This window comes from Perna viridis, chromosome 8, assembly GCF_037379345.1.
Source record: "Perna viridis isolate PV_CMFRI_1.1 ecotype Kerala chromosome 8, ASM3737934v1, whole genome shotgun sequence".
NCBI lineage: Eukaryota > Metazoa > Mollusca > Bivalvia > Mytilida > Mytilidae > Perna > Perna viridis.
The window spans coordinates 18,286,518-18,307,510 of NC_142452.1; the positions used below are offsets into that span (position 1 = coordinate 18,286,518).

The 20,993-nt window shown below is 31.2% G+C and overlaps 2 protein-coding genes across 2 annotated transcripts; both read right to left on the bottom strand.

Annotated features, from left to right (window-relative positions):
- Nucleotides 1–6,750: 6,750 nt before the first annotated feature.
- Nucleotides 6,751–11,650, bottom strand: LOC148609617 (uncharacterized). Its single transcript, XM_088541291.1, has 4 exons — nucleotides 10,411–11,650; nucleotides 9,557–10,078; nucleotides 7,278–7,440; nucleotides 6,751–7,078 (listed from the first exon to the last, which is right to left on the bottom strand). Exons 1-4 carry the CDS (start codon nucleotides 10,463–10,465, stop codon nucleotides 6,955–6,957), a joined length of 864 nt encoding a protein of 287 aa, XP_088397417.1. The 5' UTR covers nucleotides 10,466–11,650; the 3' UTR covers nucleotides 6,751–6,954.
- Nucleotides 11,651–16,126: 4,476 nt separating this feature from the next.
- LOC148609618 (C3 and PZP-like alpha-2-macroglobulin domain-containing protein 8) lies at nucleotides 16,127–20,858 on the bottom strand. Its single transcript, XM_088541292.1, has 3 exons — nucleotides 20,332–20,858; nucleotides 18,180–18,342; nucleotides 16,127–16,596 (listed from the first exon to the last, which is right to left on the bottom strand). Exons 1-3 carry the CDS (start codon nucleotides 20,729–20,731, stop codon nucleotides 16,467–16,469), a joined length of 693 nt encoding a protein of 230 aa, XP_088397418.1. The 5' UTR covers nucleotides 20,732–20,858; the 3' UTR covers nucleotides 16,127–16,466.
- Nucleotides 20,859–20,993: the final 135 nt, after the last annotated feature.

A 20,993-nucleotide genomic window follows, 5' to 3' on the forward strand; every position in this document is an offset into this window, starting at 1 on the left:
AGTGGTATAGAACTCTTCATCACTAGCGCTCTCAAGAATGGAAGACCACATTTCTTTGACTGCACTTAGCCAAGTCATGCTTACAGGACGTCTCGACCTTTTAGTGTTATTTACAGATCACTCAGATCCCAATTACTCAAATAGACCATTATTTCTGGATTTCCTTGAAGTAAAAGTGTTAATTAATTGTAATATATAACAATTACCATCGGATTGCTTATCTTTTAGACACACTAACGAGTCAAACAACAATAGTATTTCAAATTTTCATCATATACTAAAGAGTCAGCAGGTCATTAAAAATATTTTAACATACATGTACAATTCATGTTAAACCATAGTCATGAAAAATACGTTACATCATAATTTTACAGTAAACGTATATCATTTTTAAAGTTAAGGATAAATTTAAAAAAATATTTAGTTGCACATTTTGATGCTTGTCTTGCCGAAAATTAAATACTTATTCAAAATTCAAAATCAAATTACTATTTTAAGAAAAAAAAATTAACAAGTGATACTGTGTTTGCAAGCAAAACACAAATTCGCCAAAAACCGGCAAATGGTCGGGTTCAGTCAGATTCTCAAGCCGCCATTGAATTAGGAATGTAATGTTTATCTTAAAAATCAATTTTCATTGAAATCCAACAAAGTTTAAATTTTGTCTATTTCGGAGGGCATCTTGAAAAAAATGGCGGATGTTAGACAAAATCTGAAGCAGCCATTGAATTAAGAATATCATGTTTACCCAAAATATCAATTTTCTTTGAAATCGAACAATGTTAAAACTTTGGCGGCCATTTAAAAAAATGGCGGCTTTTTAGACAAAAAAATTATGCCTATGATGTCAGCTAGTCAAGAACAGGATTTCAATTATTTTTCATACATCTAATGAGTTCCACTAATTTCATAGATTTCTTTTTCATTTTTCCGGGTTTTATTTTGGTGGCCATTTTGAAAGCCATAGCCATTTTGAAATTCCGGAAATGGCTCGCACGTCCCCTGATCTTGCTTGATTTTTGAGCCAAGTTTGGTATGAATCGAATAAACCGTCTCCGAGGAATCGCCAGGAAATCTTTACGTGCAGAATAATAATAATAATAATAATAATAATAATAATAATAAGAAGAAGAAGAAGAAGAAGAAGAAGAAGAAGAAACGGATCAAAAACAATAAGGCGACTTAAGTAATATTATAATCAATATTATAAAAAAGTCCCCTGATCATGTTTGATTTTTTTACCTGCAGAAGTATAATAATAATAATAATAATAATAATAATAATAATAATAATAACAAGAAACGGATCAAAAACGCAAAAGTTCGTTTTGGCGACTTAGTTAATATTATAATCAATATTATAAAAAAGTATATTGGAATCCACGGGAAAAGTATATCATCAAAATAGCCCCACCCCAAAAATGTATATTAACTATTAAAAATGGTCTATGAAATGTAAAATTTACTGCCAATTTACATGTATCTTCCCCCTACCATTTGATAACAATGCAAACTTGTGTTTTCAAAACAATTTACACCTACCCCTCGAACTCCAATAACATTTTTCAGGTAAATTTTCGGCAGATCAAAGCATTTGTCCCCAGGGAATTATCCGGTCGTTAAAATAAAATTTTATTCACAAGCTAATTCCGACATGCAGGTAAACAAAAACACGGCTTGTTAGCGGTAACCTTTTCTAAAGTACACTCTTTAATTAAGGATATATGTCATATCAGAAAATATTTTTTTATTCAAATTTCAAGATACAAAAATATCAATAAACATATATAATAGCATTACACAAATTGTTTAAAAAAACAAACATAGTATTAGCGAGAATTTACAGGAGTTATTTTCCCCTGTCTCAGTGCTTGTGATGTCATAAACATAAACAATGGTGGACGAAACCGAGACTCTATATGTGTCATACCACTATTTTCTGTCTCCGTTACTCTCTATGCTAAATTCAGCTGTTTAATAGGCTCAAAAATTGTTTTACATCATTTTTATATCAATTTTAGTTTTCACAGTAACCATGACAGCAAATTTTCAATACTTGTATGTGCAGGCGACTGGTTCCCGAAATAGTAATAATACACATATACGATAGAAAAAAGTCAATATGCCATTTCTTTGCGATGTAGTACCTTGCGCATTCACTTTCCACTGTCTGAATCGATTTAACCATACTTGTAAAAATCGCAAACTTACACACTTTAAATTTCTTGTACTGAAATTTTAATGACAGCGGGGATTGGAAAAATAACTTTTTATAGGAGGCTCTAAATCCAGATATTAATTGTATATAAAAAGTACTAGAAATCAAATATTGATAATAAAATAATGTTTGAATGAATTCGGAAACAAATTCTAACTCTGCATTCCAAGTTAACGTAATACGTAGGTCTTATTTCCAGAAGCTTGCATACATATTTGAAACAATTGATACATATTTCACAAAGTCGCGCTACAATATATTTGTATATAGGCATCGTAAAATACCGAAAGAAATCTACAATCACAATTGTATCTAGTTGAACTAAACTGTAATTGAGCAATAACAAATATGATCATAAAAGAGACAAGTCTTTGATCATGTCATGCGATTCCGTTTTTGTGTCTATACCTAGACTATACCTAGAATCAAAATTTAATACTAAAAATATTAATAATATCTACGTACTCTTATAGCTTACCATTCCGGTCAAAATTGTGGGTTTCAACAATGATTGTGTAAAATAGATTTTTATTATATGATAGAAAATAAAATTATCTTTCAGAATATGTAAATAGATATTCACCAGAGCTTATGAGTTTTCATGAAATTAAGTTCAAAGATAAAATTTTGTTCTCCCCTCGAGCGAATTTCAAACCCTTTGGTAAACTTTTTGGTACCTTAATAACACTATTTCCTAATATTTTTATACAAGTAGATAAATCTTATCAATACCTTTCATATTCAGATTTTTATTCTAGGTATTGTACTTTTCAAAATATGATCTTTAAAACTGTCAAAAACCCTTTCGTTTTTTCAACCCTTCCGCGTTTTAGACCCTCCCCTGCATGCTTACGCATTTGTAAAACATTATTTTTTGAAACATGAAACGTCCCCAAAGAAACAAAATGTATCTGACACATAAACGGATTTTTAAGATGATATGATTTCATGTGTAAATTGACTCAATTCTTCAAAATGATGGGCAAAAATAACTAGAGACTGTAGAGAGCCTTAATCGTTCACCTTGTCAACAAAGTCTTGGAAGCCTTAAGCAGTAATTCATAACTGAACTCTTGACCCTACTGTTCTTTCGCCATAAGTATTGTTTCATCGGTAGAGAGCATCTTATGTATCCAGTCGGTTCTCAAAATAAAAAAAAAATAGTTATCTCGATGGTCATTTTTGGCTCCTCAATGACAATAAATCCGACATCGGTCAAAAGATCATTATGAAAATTTCGGCATGGGTGTGTCTCATTGTGGTGTTTAATTTTACTCTAGCACAATCAATTTATTAACGAGTTATTTCTAAAAAGATATTCCATTTCATCTTTATGCTTTATTTATTAAAACAGTGGCCATGATTTTAGCCAAATCCAAAATCCCCACGCAATAATTTTTAAGGATATCGTAAGGAACATTCATCTCAAGTTTGGTTACAATCCATTTTGGATATTCAGAGGAGAGGATTTTCAAAGTTGAGAATGTACAATTCGGTAAAAGTCCATTTCAGGAGCCATAACTGAAACTGTTAATGGATTTTTCTGAATATTTCGCATAGATCCATCTCATAATGAAAAACAATTTTACTTCTTGCCAGATTTTTGCTAAACTTTTATGAGTTATTTGAAAAAAAAAATTCAATTTAACTTCTATGGTCTATTTTTAGTAACGACAGTCACGTTTATTCACAAATCAAAAATACAAATGGTGATTTTGTGCGGAAAGCTAAACCTAAAAACAATCATGCCAACTTCCAGTCCATTTTAATAGTTGCAGAGATTTAAAAGAGTTAAAAAAACGAAAGCATTAAAAATATAAAAAACGTAAGAGAACCTCAATAACTCCAAAATCAGTCCATGGATATTCACGGAAAATTTTCCACAGATAGATCTCTTCACGCTGAACACTGATAGTTCATGTCAGAAGTTGGCTCAACCTTACGGTTTTAGAGATATTTCCTAAAACTTATGTTTGACTCCTATGTTCTATTTTAAGTGACGGCGGCCATACTTTCTCTCATGGATAAAAACACAACAGTCATTTTATTAAGATCATACTTAATTTGGTTGTAATCGGTTCATTAGTTTCAGAGGAGAAGATATTTGAAAATGCATCAACGGATAACAGGCGACGACGACGGAAGCCAACCAAGTAATGGCAAAAGCTCACGTAGCCTTTGATATAGAAACCGCATCAGGCTATACGTTTTCTGGACGAAGAACGCAGTGAATCAAGTTGCATTGTTGAATTAATTTCTTCTAAATTACTGACTATGCAGTTACCTACCTCATCCACTTTGCAAACGAGGCGCCTAACTTTCAGCTACCTGATCTGGAATATATAAAACTTCTGATGGACGGTAACTGTTCCATCCGAATATAACAACGACCTCTGTCGATCAAAATAGCTCCATCCTTTGTTTCCACCTTACGGTAAAACAAAAAAAAAAAAAAAAAAAAAAAAAAATGGGACAGCTTTCCCAAATATGTGTCCTTATTTTTTTTTTATTTTCCTCACAATAATAATTACCCCAGCGCAATTTGAGTGACCTGTTATTTATCTGAGATTTGGTTGATTCAGTGTCTTAATTATTTACTATGCATATATTAAGAATCTATATCAAGTTGTTGAGAAATCTGATGATGAAAATCCACATTTTACACGAGTCTTAGCAGGTACTGTAATTTTAATATTTTTATACTTGAATGTTTTGAATCGTTCTTAAACAAACGTAAAGTACGTGAAGACATGTATTTCGTTTCCAATTAGAAATTATTGTTGTAATCTATAAATAGAAATACACTATCGTTGCCATCACTTGGCGTCCGTCGTCGTCGTCGTCGTTAACAAATTTTCAAAACACTTGGAACCAAACTTGGTATGAATGTTTCTTGGGTTTCTTGCATAGAACTAATGTGGGGATTTTTGATACGTCGAAAAACCTGGCCGCCGTTACTAAAAATACGAAATAGTGGTCAGACAGTAGTTTTCTCATATATCTCCAAACCCGTTAGTTTAAGCCAAATTTAATTAGATAAAAGTGTTCAACATGATGAGATCTATCTGTGGTCAAAATTCCAATTTAATCTGTTAAGCCATGTTGGAGTTGTACCATTTTTCGACGTTTTTTTTTTCGTTATTTTAATATTATTTCCTTAAAAAATCTTCTTTTCTGACACTACTTGACCAATTAAAACCAAAATTGTAATGAATGTTCCTTGGGGTATTCTGCATAGAATATATGTGAGGATGGCGTTACTAAAAATAGTACATAGGGGTCGGACAGTAGTTTTTCGCATATATCTCCAACACCGTTAGGTTTAGACAAATTCCTTGAACGAATTATTGCCCCTTGAAATGGGAAAAATAAATTTTTTACAGTTGTCTGTCAACATCTTGAAAACTATGATAGACAGAAAGAAATTTTCGATTGCTAAAATGATCCTTACGATAAGTCCTACCAAAGCCTTCTTGAGTCGAAATTGCTGGACATTTTCTTGTTAAATTCATTGCCCCAGAAAAGCAAACTTTAATCAGGTGAGAGATTCAAGCTCATGGTAGCCTCTTCATAAAATGGTTTCGTAATACTGTTGTTAAAATGTGTTTTTAATGAACTTGCGTACTAATTTTTCAGAGATGCAAACTTAACGAATGTCTTAAATGATAACAGAGAAGGTAAGGGGTGTGCTTCTATTCTAACAATTTAAAGTTTATTTACATAAATCAGGTGAATTATATATTTGATATATGATGTTTCCGGTTTAAAGTGTGTGTGTGGGGGGGGGGGGTCGCAATGGTCTGTTTTGTTTGTGTATTTTCTGAATACTTTAGAATTTGTATTGTACTTTTGATGATTTTGTGGTTTTTATGTCAAATAACTTCACAATATAATTGACATTGTCGACATTGTGAATAATATCTCTTTATCATAAATGTCAGTTTCAAAATAAACAAATTTGAATATTTGAAGACATGTAGATCGATTTATGATACAAAACGCATGTTTGATTGTGTCCACTTCATGTATAAAATGAACACAAGTGTCGTTTTTATCTAGTGAAAAATAAATGAGTAAAAAAGACTAGACATCATTTGACAAACGTGTATTTGTATGAGCAATTTAACGGTGTTAAACTGATACTGTCAAAAATTATTGAATGACAGCAAACGTTTAGATAAATATGAAAGGAATAAAACTAACGAGTCAACAGCAAGTCTCCTGGAAAAAAACATCATGCTGATCGTCACGTAAATAATAAAAAAGGGCGGGCAGAAATTCACAGAAAGAACTTCATATTTAAAGAAACGAAAAATAATTCTAAGTGGAAGAATCTCTTCAACGGGGTTATACGACTCCGTTATTTTGTTGATAAATAGTAATCAAGGGCACCAGGATTCTAGGGGAAATTAAAGGAATGTACTCCAAAGACAAAAACCAGACATGGAAAACAGTCACACACAACAAAGAACATAAAGAACCAAAATGAAAGATTAAAAATTTTTAATGAATAGAATTTAAAAATCGACCATTTTTACCAAAATTTATACAAAAGACGACGTGAATGTCATAAAATCGATTACTTTACTGGAAATCACAGAAATATTCAATACGTAATATATTTCACACACTCACGAATACTGTATGATGTAAGGAATTACACGCTTGGGAATTGTTTGTCGAACGATATACATTTCGCGGTCAAAAGTTTTGTATTTAAAATGAAACATCACTTGATCAAAAGAAACACCCAATACAAACACCAGTCCCTTTATAACACTTTAAGTTCACTTCCCAACCAATGGAGTCAACAAAAGGAATGTCTGTCAAAATATCAAGGGATGGTGATATCATTTCACATCTGAAAAAAAAAAAATAAACCGTCGATAAAAATAAAGTTCCGTAGGCATAGTTTGTTATTTTAATTGTTTGAGGGAAGTTAAGTTAATGTCATTCAAGAGAAAAAAAACCTAACAAAAAAAGTAGAAAGTAATTATGTGTTTTGTTGGAGACAAATCAATACAGGTACATTTATTCGAATATAATTTACAATGATTTACCTGTGATTACTTTTACTGTAGTTAAACCCAATACACGAAGAATCCATACCACACATCAAGGCACAACCAGTTTGGTTTATAGACATTGATAAAGTAATGTACGACTCAACACGGACGTTCAAACGTTGGCAGTCATTGAAGAAACCTTCAAAGTTATCTGAAACTGCAACAATATCATTTTACTGTGAGAGGTTACGGTTTAAAACACGTGTAGAGAATCTCGAAAACAATATTCGTATAACTGGTATACTTCTATTTAGCAACAACTTGGTCGATGCCACTGTCGTGTACCAAATATCATCAATAGTGTTCATCAGTCTCGTACTCGGATTTTTTCCCGATATTTGCAGGGTAAAAAAAAATTCAGTCCTCACAATTGGATTTTATTCCTTCCTTTGAACATGGTAGAACTTCTCGGCGCTGCTACGGTATTTTTGGGTTTTGAGTACGTCATAGGTAAAATTCATTTTCTTAATAGATCTTCCTATGTATGTGGTTACTATGTATACAGCACAACGAAATTTGCATTATAGTTATATATAGTGTGTGTTTTCACATGCATTTTAATATCTGTTTGACTTAATTTTTGATAAATACCAGATCTTATGGATATAGCCCTTCACATTATTTATATAGTTAAAACGACCAAGATAGAAAATACCATAAATAGTAATTCATGTTCAAACCAAAAAATCTTCTTGTATTAAACTTGATAAAATAATATATCATTCACATATGAATAATAAATTATTTAAGACTTATCATTGTATTTGTTTGTGTAGATATACATATTTTGTTATAGTTATGTTGAGCGCAAATCTGCAATCGAATTTCTCCTATCGATCGATATTTACTGAAGTGAATTATTTGATTGTTGTCAAATCTAGGTCAATCATTACATTATATCTAATATAATCGTCTTTTTTGAAGATAATATAACATTTATAGTTCATATATTGGTTTCACATAAAAGATCCTTTAACAAAAGTGCAAAAATTAAGAACATGCTCTCAGAATCGATGATCAATTACAGAAACATGTTTTATTCAGAAGTATTAAAAGTCATAACATTTAAAGGAGCATCCGTTTATGTTATTGTTATGGCACAAGACTAAATTCACTCAAGTTATAGTTTAAAGAAATACTCAAGTTACAATAACTATGATATTGATTAAGGTTTGGCTAGGTCGAGATTCAGGATACTGCCATGTATGTTTAGTTATATTTATAAAACCTGACATAAAAATAAATTATAATAGATGTCAAAGCACATCACGACGCAAAGTAAGGCATAAAACATTTCACCGTAAAACATGTGCTTAAAGAACATATAATTAAAAATAAAACGAAGTTTTATGAAGCAAATAATATGTATGCAAATATTTTGTAACTTCAAGTGCTATTTACTATTGGATTGCTAAGGGTAACTATATTTACCTTGGGCTTTTGCAGTTTTAATTGGCAGATGATTTCAACTATAATAACTTTAATAAGAAAAAAAAAAATGTGTAAGTTTGTATACATTTGAATCTATTCCTTATTTTGGTGGTCACAAATCAAAATGTAACAATTTTCATTTACATATGCCGAAATGTAATGTCATACTAGATCGCCAATTATATATATGACTCGAACTCGTACCGCGGTGTTGCCATAGATGTCACAGCGGTACGAGTTCGAGTCCCGCGGAGTGAACGACCAAAAAATTGCATCGCAAATTTGACAGTTCTAAAATCGTTAGGAGTTTTTCAGACCTTTCTTTACGTTTACATATCTTCCCTGTATCAATTTGATCCGATGGAGCAGTATAGCGAATAGAGTCGTCACATTCTGAGATGTTGTATAATATTGATTTGTTGTGACATGCATCATTAATTTGATCCTCTACCCTACATAATAACATCTAAATGAGCTGTCTCGTACTACCATACATCGTGTACTTAGTTACAGCCCTAGATTAATCCTACGAGGAGGAATGACCTGGCCAGCGAAAGCTATATTTTTATATAACCTAGCTGGCCGAGTGGTTTAAGGCGCTGGACAATGTGCAGGCGTTGTTGCCATATATGTCACAGCGATACAAGTTCGAGTCCCGCGGAGGGAACGACCAAAAAATTTGCATCGCAAATTAGACACTTCTAACATCGCTGGGAATTTTTCAGACCTTTCTATACGTTTACATATCTTCCCTGTATCAATTTGATGCGATAGATCAGTGTAGCTTATAGAGTCGTCACATTCTGATATATATATATATATATATATATAATATGACAAACCATTTATAGGTATCTTCCACTTTCCAGTTCCGCCATATCCAGTGGATATTCCTATTCCATTTATATCGAAAGGCTCAAGATCTTCCCATTCTGCAAGAATGTTATTTCCTACAACATCCCCAGTATCGAAACTTACAAGACCTTGTGACCAACTTGTCCAGAAAGGTTTATACTCAGTACATCCAAGATGACTTCCGTCTACAAACTTTGAAGTGTTCAACGACTGTTTCCTAATGCGTATCGCAGACCAAGTGTTTATACTTCCCCCAAGATAGATGTTATAAAAAGATAGTGATGAGTCAAAAGTTTCTGAATTAGCAAGATAAACTGAAGTGTCTCTGCACGATTTCACCTCAAATGTTAATGAATTAACATTTTCTGCTTCTAGACCATAATTTTTTAGATCAGTTGCATATTTTAGAATATCCTCCGTATTTCCGTAGCCTTTAATTCCAATGTCCGGCGAAACTATATGAAAGACTACTTCTATGGCACCAACAATTAAATGATGATCAATATTATCTAAAACAAATAGTTTTGGATTAGATAAAACTATCAACATTAAAAACATGAAAATTGTTCATTGTAATAAAAAAGGTCAACATCGTATAAAATTTTAACAAAAATATTGATCTTGACCAAAAAAAAGAAAAAAAAACAAACAAACAAAAAAAAAAAAAAACAAACAAAACAAAACAAAAAACAAAAGATAAAAAAAAAACAAAAAAAAGGAAATGTGTTCTTTTAACGATAAAATATGGCATGGTGTATAATATTCTTTTTTTAATATTCATAATCAATGTGAAAATTATTTGTGAGACGACAGTGAATAAGATAGTGAAAATTATTCTTACCAAATAAGTCATTGAATCCAATAATGAGAACCAAGCTCCACCATATTAACTGCATATTTCATTTATAAGCATCACTAATTGCTAATGTAACGAGAGCAATTAAATTGAAAATGACAAGGAACGAATTTTGAAGTGAATAAACAATTCAAATTGACAACTTTATACTATTGGTATTAAGACATACTGATTGGTTCTGATAACTTTCTACCTAGAAAAGAAACGAGCTTATTTGTATTGATTCATGGAGCCATTGTAAACACTTTTGACACAAAATACTAAACACGACAAGTGATATATAGAATATTAACCTCTTATTTCTTTTAATTAAAACTTAAAAAAAAAAAAACCCACTGAAGCCAAATATGCAGAATGAAAATAAAACACATTGAGTAACATTATTATACCATATATTGAAAGAAGAGAATATTTGGACCTTGAACTAGTGCACATGTATAAGATACTGACAGTATATTTCATCGAAAGAGTAGCCAACATAACTTTGATACATTTATATGCCATGACAAAAAGTAAATCCGTAACCTTTTTTTAGAAGGGTAAAAAAAAAACAGTCACAAAAAAATACTATAAATTAATAAAACAATAGATTTTCCTGGTGGTTGCAATTAAAATTATGTATTCACTCAATATTTAGATTTTTGATTGGCCAACTATAGTTTCCAAGTTAAGTGGTAGTGTTTGTGAGGAATAGGCAAATGGGAAAAATAACAAACATTCATGTGAAACCCCCACCCCTCTAACTTTGTAATATCATGCAAAGACCATTAGTTGATCACTGCATCGCTGGCTTTGCTCAGAAATTGTTCAATAGAATTTTAGAAAAAATGAGGATGTTGACAGAGTTATCTGCCCTTAAAATGTTCATTTTCAGTGCATTTCAATGAAATTGTTACTCCATGGTCCATCATGTATGAAAACTTTGTCTATTTTCCTTGATTCTGATGGTGCAAATAGTCAAGTTACACTATCAAAATAATGGTTTTTTATACCATGTTTCACCTACTGTCTGACTCTTACAGGGACTGACAATTTGCTTTGCTAAGTGAATTTTCCTAGAGATAAAACGTTGTAAAGATTGTGGCGAAAACCTTAATTCTTATGGACAACTCAGAAAGAAATTTTATTGAATGAACTTGACAATATTTGAGATAACATTGAATGAAGCTTTTAATTAAACCTGAATTATTTATATATACAATTGTACTCCAACGAAGAAATTTTCTTTGTACAGAAAATAAATAGTTTGTTTGCACAATGAACAAGTAAGTCGATAAAAGCTTTTTTGTCGGGTAATAAAAATAAAAAATAGAAATAACTAAGTAAATAGATAAAAAAATAATTTTTTAAAGTCAATGGTTGTGTACAGACTAACAATCCTTAAATATGGTATGTAAATAAATCAAAGAAACAGGAATAATACTTCAAGTAGTCATTGATTACTATAAAGGTAAAATGAGGGAAAATATGTTTTATATTTTAATTTGTCAAATCTTCTGAAAAAGGATTTTTTGTTAATCTGACTTTCCATAGGTTATTCATATGACACATGACATATTTTGGTCACGTGATTGTTGTTTGGGAAGCTTTGCAAATTGCAGACCATATCGATTGATTGCTTTTATGTGTATTTTCTACATTTCTAAAAAGGGTTAAATAATATGGCATACAGAGGTTTTGAAAAAGTTGGAAATATTCTATGTTGAGCTTAAAACTTGAAAATTACCTGGAATACAGGCAATCCGATCTTTGTTGTTGTTTTCATGAAGCAGGCCAGGTTCAGTGTCGGTTATCTCTGACCCAATCATGTACAATCAGTTCCATACAAAAAGGGATATACATAATATATCAGAACTATTTATTCCTTGGGAAGATGGTACAGCAGTATAAAAGGATTTTAATTTTAGGGTTTTAGTAAAACGACCCACAAAAGTTCCAAATGTATCAATTGCAAATAATAAGAGGAACAATGTACAAACAAATCGAGAAGTAAGTGGTAAAAGGTAGAAAAAGGTCTCGCTCAAACAAATTCTTATTTTTGGAATGGCCTTTCAAGACGTGATCATATACTTAATTGCTTCGTATATCAAGGTGCACCACAATTTTAAGCGATGCAAATCTTTTTTGTAATAATAAAATTTCATTTTGATTGTTCAATATTAGGCAGCTATGAAACTGTTACCTTTATTTCACAAGAGGGCGATTTATTTTTCACCGTGTTTGAAAGATGAAATGCATTTTGTTCATATTAAGAGTAAATACTCTCTACATATTAACGTTTTATAATATGCATTTATAATGAATACGCATGTCATCAGAGATAAATATGTTTTTGAATCATTTAAATCACTATTAATGCAATGTTTGGATCTAAATAATGTTTAAAATATTATAAATTTTCCCCTGAAGAACACATAGGTTAAATGTTACTCATGGCATACCTAGATGAACAGAAAAGAATAAATTTGAGATGCATGTTTCATAATAAAAAATCCAAATCCGAAATCATTCTTTGACTGATTCTTAAGCGATTCAGCAGAATTGACATAACACTACGCCCTAAAGATATAAAAAATAAATTTAAGATTAATGTATCAACACATTTTTTACTTTCTGCTATGAAAGTGTAATCAAGGGAACCAAGGTATAGCGGTAATCAAAAGAATGTAATCCAGGGACAAAGACCAGACATGGAAAACAGACGTACACAACAAAGAACATAAAGTAACTAAAATCATACATACAAAGTAACAAAAGTAAATGAGCAACTGACTCCACTAAAAACTGGGAGAATGGACCAGGTGCATGAGAAAGGCGAGACAATCATAGAAGGGTTGAATAAGTTGTATTGGTTCAATAGCTCCATCTTCCCCTAGCAAATATACTATTTTAACAAAAGAGACATGGATATTCCTACTTTTAGCCATGTCAAATTTTCGTATCTTACTCTTATCTCACTTTTGGGTAAAAAACAAACGTAACATTTTACAAGGTCAAAAATTAATATACTTTTGTGAATTTGGGATGACTGTGGTCAGGTTAACTCTTATATAATAGAAAAATCAACTTGAGGCAGTATAATAATAACTTGTATGAGCTGTTACTTTCAGTACGATGGTGGTTATAGAAAAATCTGGCGGAAGTCATTAAAATTAGAGGGAAAAGAGAAAACTAATCTTATATATAAAATGTCTAAAGGTTAAATTTCAGAACATTTTGCAGATTTATTACCGCAACTCATTTCCGAGACTACTAATTATTTCAAAACAATCCTTCTTACCAGTAACATTTAAGTTATGGAACAATGTTCATACATCACTAAGAGTGTCCGCTTATTTTGAAATATTTAAATATGATCTTAAAGTCAAATAATAACAATGAAACAACCCTTTATCCATTACAAAGTGGGAGCAAAATATAACAAATACTAAAAACAGGAAACACGTGTAGTGTAAATAAATGACCTGTATCATATTTTTATTATCATTCAAAGCTTTAGAACTTGCTGAATATTTTTCTGTATATTGGTACAAATAATTTATTAAACAGGCCGCTTTAATTCAATTTGTAGAGATGCTATTCTAATTGGGCATACAAGTAAACAATATGAAATTAATTGTGCAATTTTTAAATTGTGAAAACAGGACTCTGTACCTTTCACCAGGGAGTGTTATTTCCTTATAATACACGGACCATTCGTTCATTCATTTCTTTATTTCCCCATTATTGGGGAACATGAACATCGATAGAACATATTTAAACATAAGTGAACTACACATATAGAAAAATGTTACATGTATGTATGTAATATTATAAATGCAACAAAATTTATCATACATACAAATATCACATATGTATGACGAGGTTGAGTGAAGTAAGAACATATAGAGAGCATGCTGACAGAGGTAAGAAACTTACAAACAAAATATAAAACAAACAAAAAAAAAACAAAAACAAACAAAACAAACAAACAAGACAAAACAAAACAAAACAAAACAAAATAAAAGACTAAGTCCCAAGAAATGCTGACAATATCACACCGTGACTTAACAAGAACGCAGTTCTTTATCGTAGGCTACAGTAGCCCTTACAACGTGGGTATAACACAATCATTGGAAGGAATTCAATTTACCTTTTCTCAGGACTGTGTCTGGCTATTTTCTGAGCAGAATGCAGTATAGTGACTCGTCATCGCTCTCACCCAATTCGACATAGAGTTCAAGAGGAAGATTCTCGATAAGTTAATCCCACCAAATGTTGGGTAAAAGAAATGTAAAAGTACAATCTATGCATGCATGAATCATTATATCAAGAAAAATTCTGTTACATAATTTGCAATGCTAAGTGTTTCTTTTGGTGTAGATAAATTAGTTTTGCGATGAAAAATGTATTCTTCACTTCCATACAGTTTGAGGAATAAGACCATATTCTAGCGATTGAGATTGAATTGTGTATTTGTTTAAAGCGAGAAGAATCGTCATGATCTGAAACTCTGTTATTCAAATCAGAATCGTGCTTTGGTTTATTGCATTTTTCACTATTCGTTTCCATTTTTGTTTGCTTGGAAAATGTCCGTCTGATATAAATTCTTGTAAAAAGTTTAAAAGATAATATTTTTGGATAATATCCACAATATCAGGAATGAATCAATATGACTGCTTCCAAGTAAGAACGTGTAAAGCCTGTTCAGAAACACTTTCTTCAACAGATGGAAATATTTAAATTTCAAAGTTAACCGAAGAAGTACAATTTACGTTTTTTTTTCACATATTATGGTACGAAGTCCAACCATACTTTCACATATATCCGAACGAGTAGTTATAGGAAGTCTCTGACCATGTTTCACAATAAAGTGTTGTGGCCTATTCAATAAAATGATATCTTTTGACTTCAAATTATTCCACATTTCACATTCATATAATAATATGGGAACGATAACAGATTTATATAAACTTATATATACGATAGGGCTTGAATGTTCTGATCTTATCTTCGCTATACTAAAGTATGCGTTCTGTGCTTTTTTACATTCAGCAGAAGTCCTTGATACGGCACTAAATTAACAATTCAGTTTTATTTCATGTTATTATTTGATCATTCTCTCCTTATTTTTCTTCATTACACTCCATGAGATGTTTAGGTTTCCCGCACACTCGAAATCACAACGCACACAAAGTGCTAACGAACCGCACCTGTGTATAAACGAACGCTCATATCGTGATTTTTAAACGCAAGATTAACGAACGCTCTCAGCGTATATTTAAATGACAATAAACGAAGTCTTATAGCGTACTTTAAAACGCACCATAGACGAACGATAAAGAATAATAATACTTACAATTAATAAAGAAAGAAATTATAATAAGAATATTTTATAGATAAATAGTACCAAAAGTAGAAGTTAAAATAAATAAATAATACTGAAAACAACAAATAATGAGTTTACAAAAACAAACGACCGCTAACGTGCGTTTAAACGTGTTTAAGCGCACGCAAAACGTTCAACAAACGCGCAGGGTTGATAAATTGTTTCTGTTCCCATTGTCAAAGTTTTGACAATAAAATATGTTTAAAGTAACCATCTGGAAAACATACATATGTATGAAAAAAAGAAGACATCGTGCATCTTAGGATGTGTATAGTGGCGATGGCTATGACTCCTTATCCGTCTTGAATTTTTGTCACATAATTTCATTACAATAACGATTTTATTATTTTTGCTTGCAAGATTTCCTAAACTTTAAACGTTGTAATTGCACAATGACATAATCGCTACGTTCAAAATAGATAAATTTGCATAACATTAAGTATTCAGATAAAAAAAAATGCGATTCATTTTAATCATTTTATTAATAAGAAAATTATAACAGCATCAATTAATTTTGTTTACTAGAGTAACAAGTCAGAGCACACATGTTCAATTAGTATCAGTAATATTTTTGAGAAACATGAAATAAGTGAATGAATCAATTGTTACAACTGTACATACAAATTGTACATGGTTCTGTGAGTTACTTAAAAGTGAATATATTAGCTAACACTTATTCTAGAAATAAACAACCAATACAAACACCAGTTTTATTAAAACATTTGAAATTGATATCCCAACCAAAGGAATCTTCAGTAGGAATGTATGTTAGAGTTTCCCGGGAGGGGGATATCAACTCGCATCTGGAACAAAAGCAATGACAAAGGTTAAGAGAAAAGGTGCTGCAATGGTAATTTCAAATCTTGTTCATATTGCTAGTATATCATAACTAATAATAGGACCGAAAATGATAACAATAAGATAAAGAACATTTTAGGAATTTATGTCAAGCACAAAAGAGGGTTAGCTGTATATTCTGAAAAGTGGCCCGTTCCAGTAATTTTCAATTAATTCCTATCAGCATCCAACATTTGCTATTAGTTTATTCTATGTAAGATAAGTATTGGATTGCGTTCGAGATTTTTATTTGTATAAATATTATATTACCTATATGTACATGTACATGACGCTTGGAAAAAAAAACTGTGCAAAAATTTTTAGACATGGGGGTTGTTTTGCCTTTGTTGATATCATGATCACAAAAAGTGTTTTAGTGATCGATATGAACATTCTATCTCAAAGTTAATACTTTCACAGTCACTACCGGTTAGAAAAAGTCAGGTCAACTGGGGTAAACAGGTGTAAGATGGGATGACATTATCGTCGGGACCAGGAATTGAAATTTTTTTCGATTACCACAATGAATTTTCAAATGATATCTATATTACAGAACGTGATAAGAATGAATATGATGAATAAGTTGACGAGACCACACAACGTATTCATTCACTTGTAACATGACGGATGGCAATGGAGGAGAAGTATATACTTACCCATCTGGAACGCTTAAATTTGCTCCCAATTTTTGTGAGAATAAAAATTGCAAGTGCTTAGGTTTTATACCTCCTGTTTTATCTTATGTATGTAAATTTCGTCTTTACTTTTATTCTACATCGTGTATGTAAATCGTTTATTTTGTTACGATTTGGCTCGAACCTTGGTTTAAATGTCTCTGAATATGTCCTTATGCTTGATTATATGGAAAGTTCAGCTAATAACCAAAAGGAAAAACTGTACAGCTTCGTTCGTAACTTATATTATGACGTTATGACTTTATACCTTCTTACATTTGTTTTTATATAAATTAAATAATAGTTAAATCTGTATTCATTTTCCGGATTATGGTATCGCCTTTTTCTTTTTTTTTTTTTTTTCATTTTGTTAGCTTTAATGAATTTGAGCGAAACTTGCTTATATAGTAAAAGGAATAAAAAGGAATACACCAGTAAAACTTGGACAAAGAACGTGAAAACTTATTTTATGGATTGTTAATTGTTAGTAGTGATTCTACTTTATTATTTGTTGACAGGCCTATCTATTTTCCTAAATGATTGCATGTGCAATCTGATAATTTCTGAAAAGTTTGATTATTCATGCTGCGCATATTTAAGCTAAAGTGGATCCTTCAACATTATGAAACATTTTTTTCTATTCGAACAAATATAGTTAACCTCTAAAATTACATGACTACTGTATCAACTTAAAGCAAATCTTTATATTTTATTAAAAAAAGTCAATGACAAACACCCTTTGTCCTAATACTTGTAATTTCCGTTTAAATTGTATATTTTAATTTCAGTTGTAGGTAAACATTTCTGAATCTAAAGAATGAATTTCAAATTTAAACTGAACAACAATGATTGATACTATATAAAGACATGTATACCTTTGTAAACTTTCGCTGTAGTTAAACCCAATGCATGCTGAATCCTTTCCACAAACCAAACCGCAACCAGTTTTGCGAATCAGCGTAGTTAGAACGATAAACGAATTCACACGTAAGTTAGATCGTTGACAATTTATAAAAAATCCATCGAAGTTATCTGTGACTGCAACAATAGAAAAAAGGATGGAATAAAAGACCGAAAAGAAGCCCAAACTCGTACCTCTTCAGAAGTCTACATTTGTGAAACGAAAAGATTTAAAATATAAATAAGTTTTCTAATATTCTTGTTTGAACTGAATAATACTCACAAGATATAGAAACAAAATAATTAAGTTACAATGCAAACACAATTAAATCATTAATACAAAAAATGGGACGTTTCCGAGTTTGGAAATTTGATTATGATCAAGTTAATATACTGTTTCTGATTTCAAAACATACAGAAGTGAAAAAAAATTGCAGTAAAACGTCAATGAGAGTTGGATTCAAAACAAATTAGAATAAAACAGGCGTGCACTGTTTTCTCTTCAAAATATTAGGGTTGCACGGAAAGGTCCCTCTGTTTGGCTTCTCTGTAATTCGGTGACCAACCTTTGATATGTTGTATATTAACGGACTTCCGAACATGCATGCAGTTTATCAAATGATCATTCTTAAATTTTAGCTTGGTCGTCAAAAATTAGTACCGTGGGATTTTTCTAAAAAAAAAGGTTTGTCTGACAAATAACTGCTCATTAAAAGCTCGATTATTGCCTGTATATTAATTAAGTCTATCTTATTTTGTATGTGGCATGTACGCAATTGTTTTTTGATATTTCAGTTTTAACGATTTATTGTGTCCTTTCCCGTAAACATCTGTTTTCATACCATTTAAAGACCTTTTCTCTTAATTTCTGTCCCTCCATCATTTTGATATTTTGTAAAGGAAAGTAAATTCACTTGTTAGCTTTTGTTTTATCGAAAGGTAACACTATAATAGAACAACTTGAATAGACTTTCACCAAAACATCTTAGGCAAAATTTCAATCTGTATTTTCTTTGACAAAAGAAATAAAAAAAAAGAAAAATCGAAGTACCAATTCTACTAATCTACTATCAAATTAATTGTTCCGATAACCTTCTCATACATTGATATAACTTAATAGTTTGTAAGTACCGTTGTTTACAGTTATTTCTAACGTAGTCATACCATGTTTTCTCAATAAAAATGGAAATGTCTTCATAAAATAAAGCATTTATTCGCTAATATCATGCGACATGCAACTCTAGTTTCCCCTTTTTCTACATGACATCTAATCATTCTCGACTGATATTTTATAGTGACTTTGTAAGTGATCTTGATTCGTAGCTTCACGAAAATGAGATATAACTGAAACCATAATTTGAACTTTTACCTATAAAGGTCGTACATCTTCTGTTTTAAACCATTTTACTCTTGAATTTATTTTTTTGGTTTTAGTTATTAAAGAAGCAATATTGTCATCATGTGTATTCTCATTTAACCTGAATTAGCTTCTATTTAGAATAAAGACGGATTGTATTTCCCTTTTCTGTTTCATCACAACTGTTTTCCATAGAGAATGAAATACTGAAATTACATGTGCATGTATAACCACCTAACGGTTTACTCCCTTCAGTCACGATATGCCTGAAATGTGACCTTTTTTTTTAAATAAAAACATATACTTTAATTCCACCGAAAATGCCGTATCGTCGTCTTCAATCTGATTAACTGTGTGAGACTTAAATCAGAGGTATCACGGTCTTTGAATGGCAACAAAACTAATAGAACACTTTCCAGTTTATCAAATCAAACAGGTTACATGTATGTACATACATGGTCTGTGTATTTGGTCTTATTTAACAAATATAGATCCAACAGATAAACAAACAAAATTCAAATCAGACAATCAATATCCTCTGTTACACTGTTAATAGCAAGGAATATATGAGTTTTTTGCTGAAGAATGATATCAGTTATCCGAAATATTCAATGTAAATTTTACCATCTTCTGGTGATGTTAAACATATTTAGACGTTTATTTAATTTATTGTTATGTTTTGCATCGTTTTTAACGATCCGTCACCCCCGTAAGAGTAATTGTTGACTTTTAATTTGACGATTAATATATATATATATAATATAACAAACCATTGACGGGTATCATCCATTCTCCGCCTCCACCGCCATACCCAGTTGAAATACCTATACCATTAACATCAACAGGTGTAGAATCTTGCCATTCGTCAAGAATATTTTCATCCACAACACTTCCATTGCCGAATTTAATTAACCCTTGTGACCAACTGATCCAAAACGTTATATATTCTGAACATTGCAAATGACTACCGTATATCCTTTTTATGAATTTTTTTGTACCTATTTTTTTACGTATCGCAGACCATTTATTATCACTACCACCTAAATAAATAACATACAATGGACTAGAGCAGTCAAATATGAGCGAATTAGTCAGATAAACAGCAGTGTCTCTACACGACTTTACTTCGAACGTGAATGAGTTTATGTTTTCTGGTTGCAAGCCATACATTTTAAGATCGATTGCATACTTCAGAATGTCCTCTACATTGCTTATCCCTATTGGTCCGATATCAGGTGACACCACAGGATAAACGACTTCTAAAGCCACCACGAAAGTTGTATATTTTGCATTGTCTACGAATAAATACAAAATATTGACTTTTTTAAACAATCATGACAGTTGTACATTTTCTATCGAAGCTTTTTTCTTTATACTTTTAGAGTACAATATCTTTACGCGTTTATTTTCGAGTTTTAATTGCATTTTATTC

Excerpts from the sequence above, each read along its gene's own strand:
- LOC148609617 (XM_088541291.1), bottom strand. The coding sequence starts at position 10,465 with ATGCAGTTAATATGGTGGAGCTTGGTTCTCATTATTGGATTCAATGAC. Across the intron at positions 7,441-9,556 it reads GTGGAAGATACCTATAAATG|TTTCAGATAACTTTGAAGGT; the intron begins GTTTGTCATATT and ends ATATTGTTGCAG. Across the intron at positions 7,079-7,277 it reads TACAGTAAAAGTAATCACAG|ATGTGAAATGATATCACCAT; the intron begins GTAAATCATTGT and ends TTTTTTTTTCAG.
- LOC148609618 (XM_088541292.1), bottom strand. The coding sequence starts at position 20,731 with ATGTATGGCTTGCAACCAGAAAACATAAACTCATTCACGTTCGAAGTA. Across the intron at positions 18,343-20,331 it reads ATGGATGATACCCGTCAATG|TCACAGATAACTTCGATGGA; the intron begins GTTTGTTATATT and ends CTATTGTTGCAG. Across the intron at positions 16,597-18,179 it reads TACAGCGAAAGTTTACAAAG|ATGCGAGTTGATATCCCCCT; the intron begins GTATACATGTCT and ends CTTTTGTTCCAG.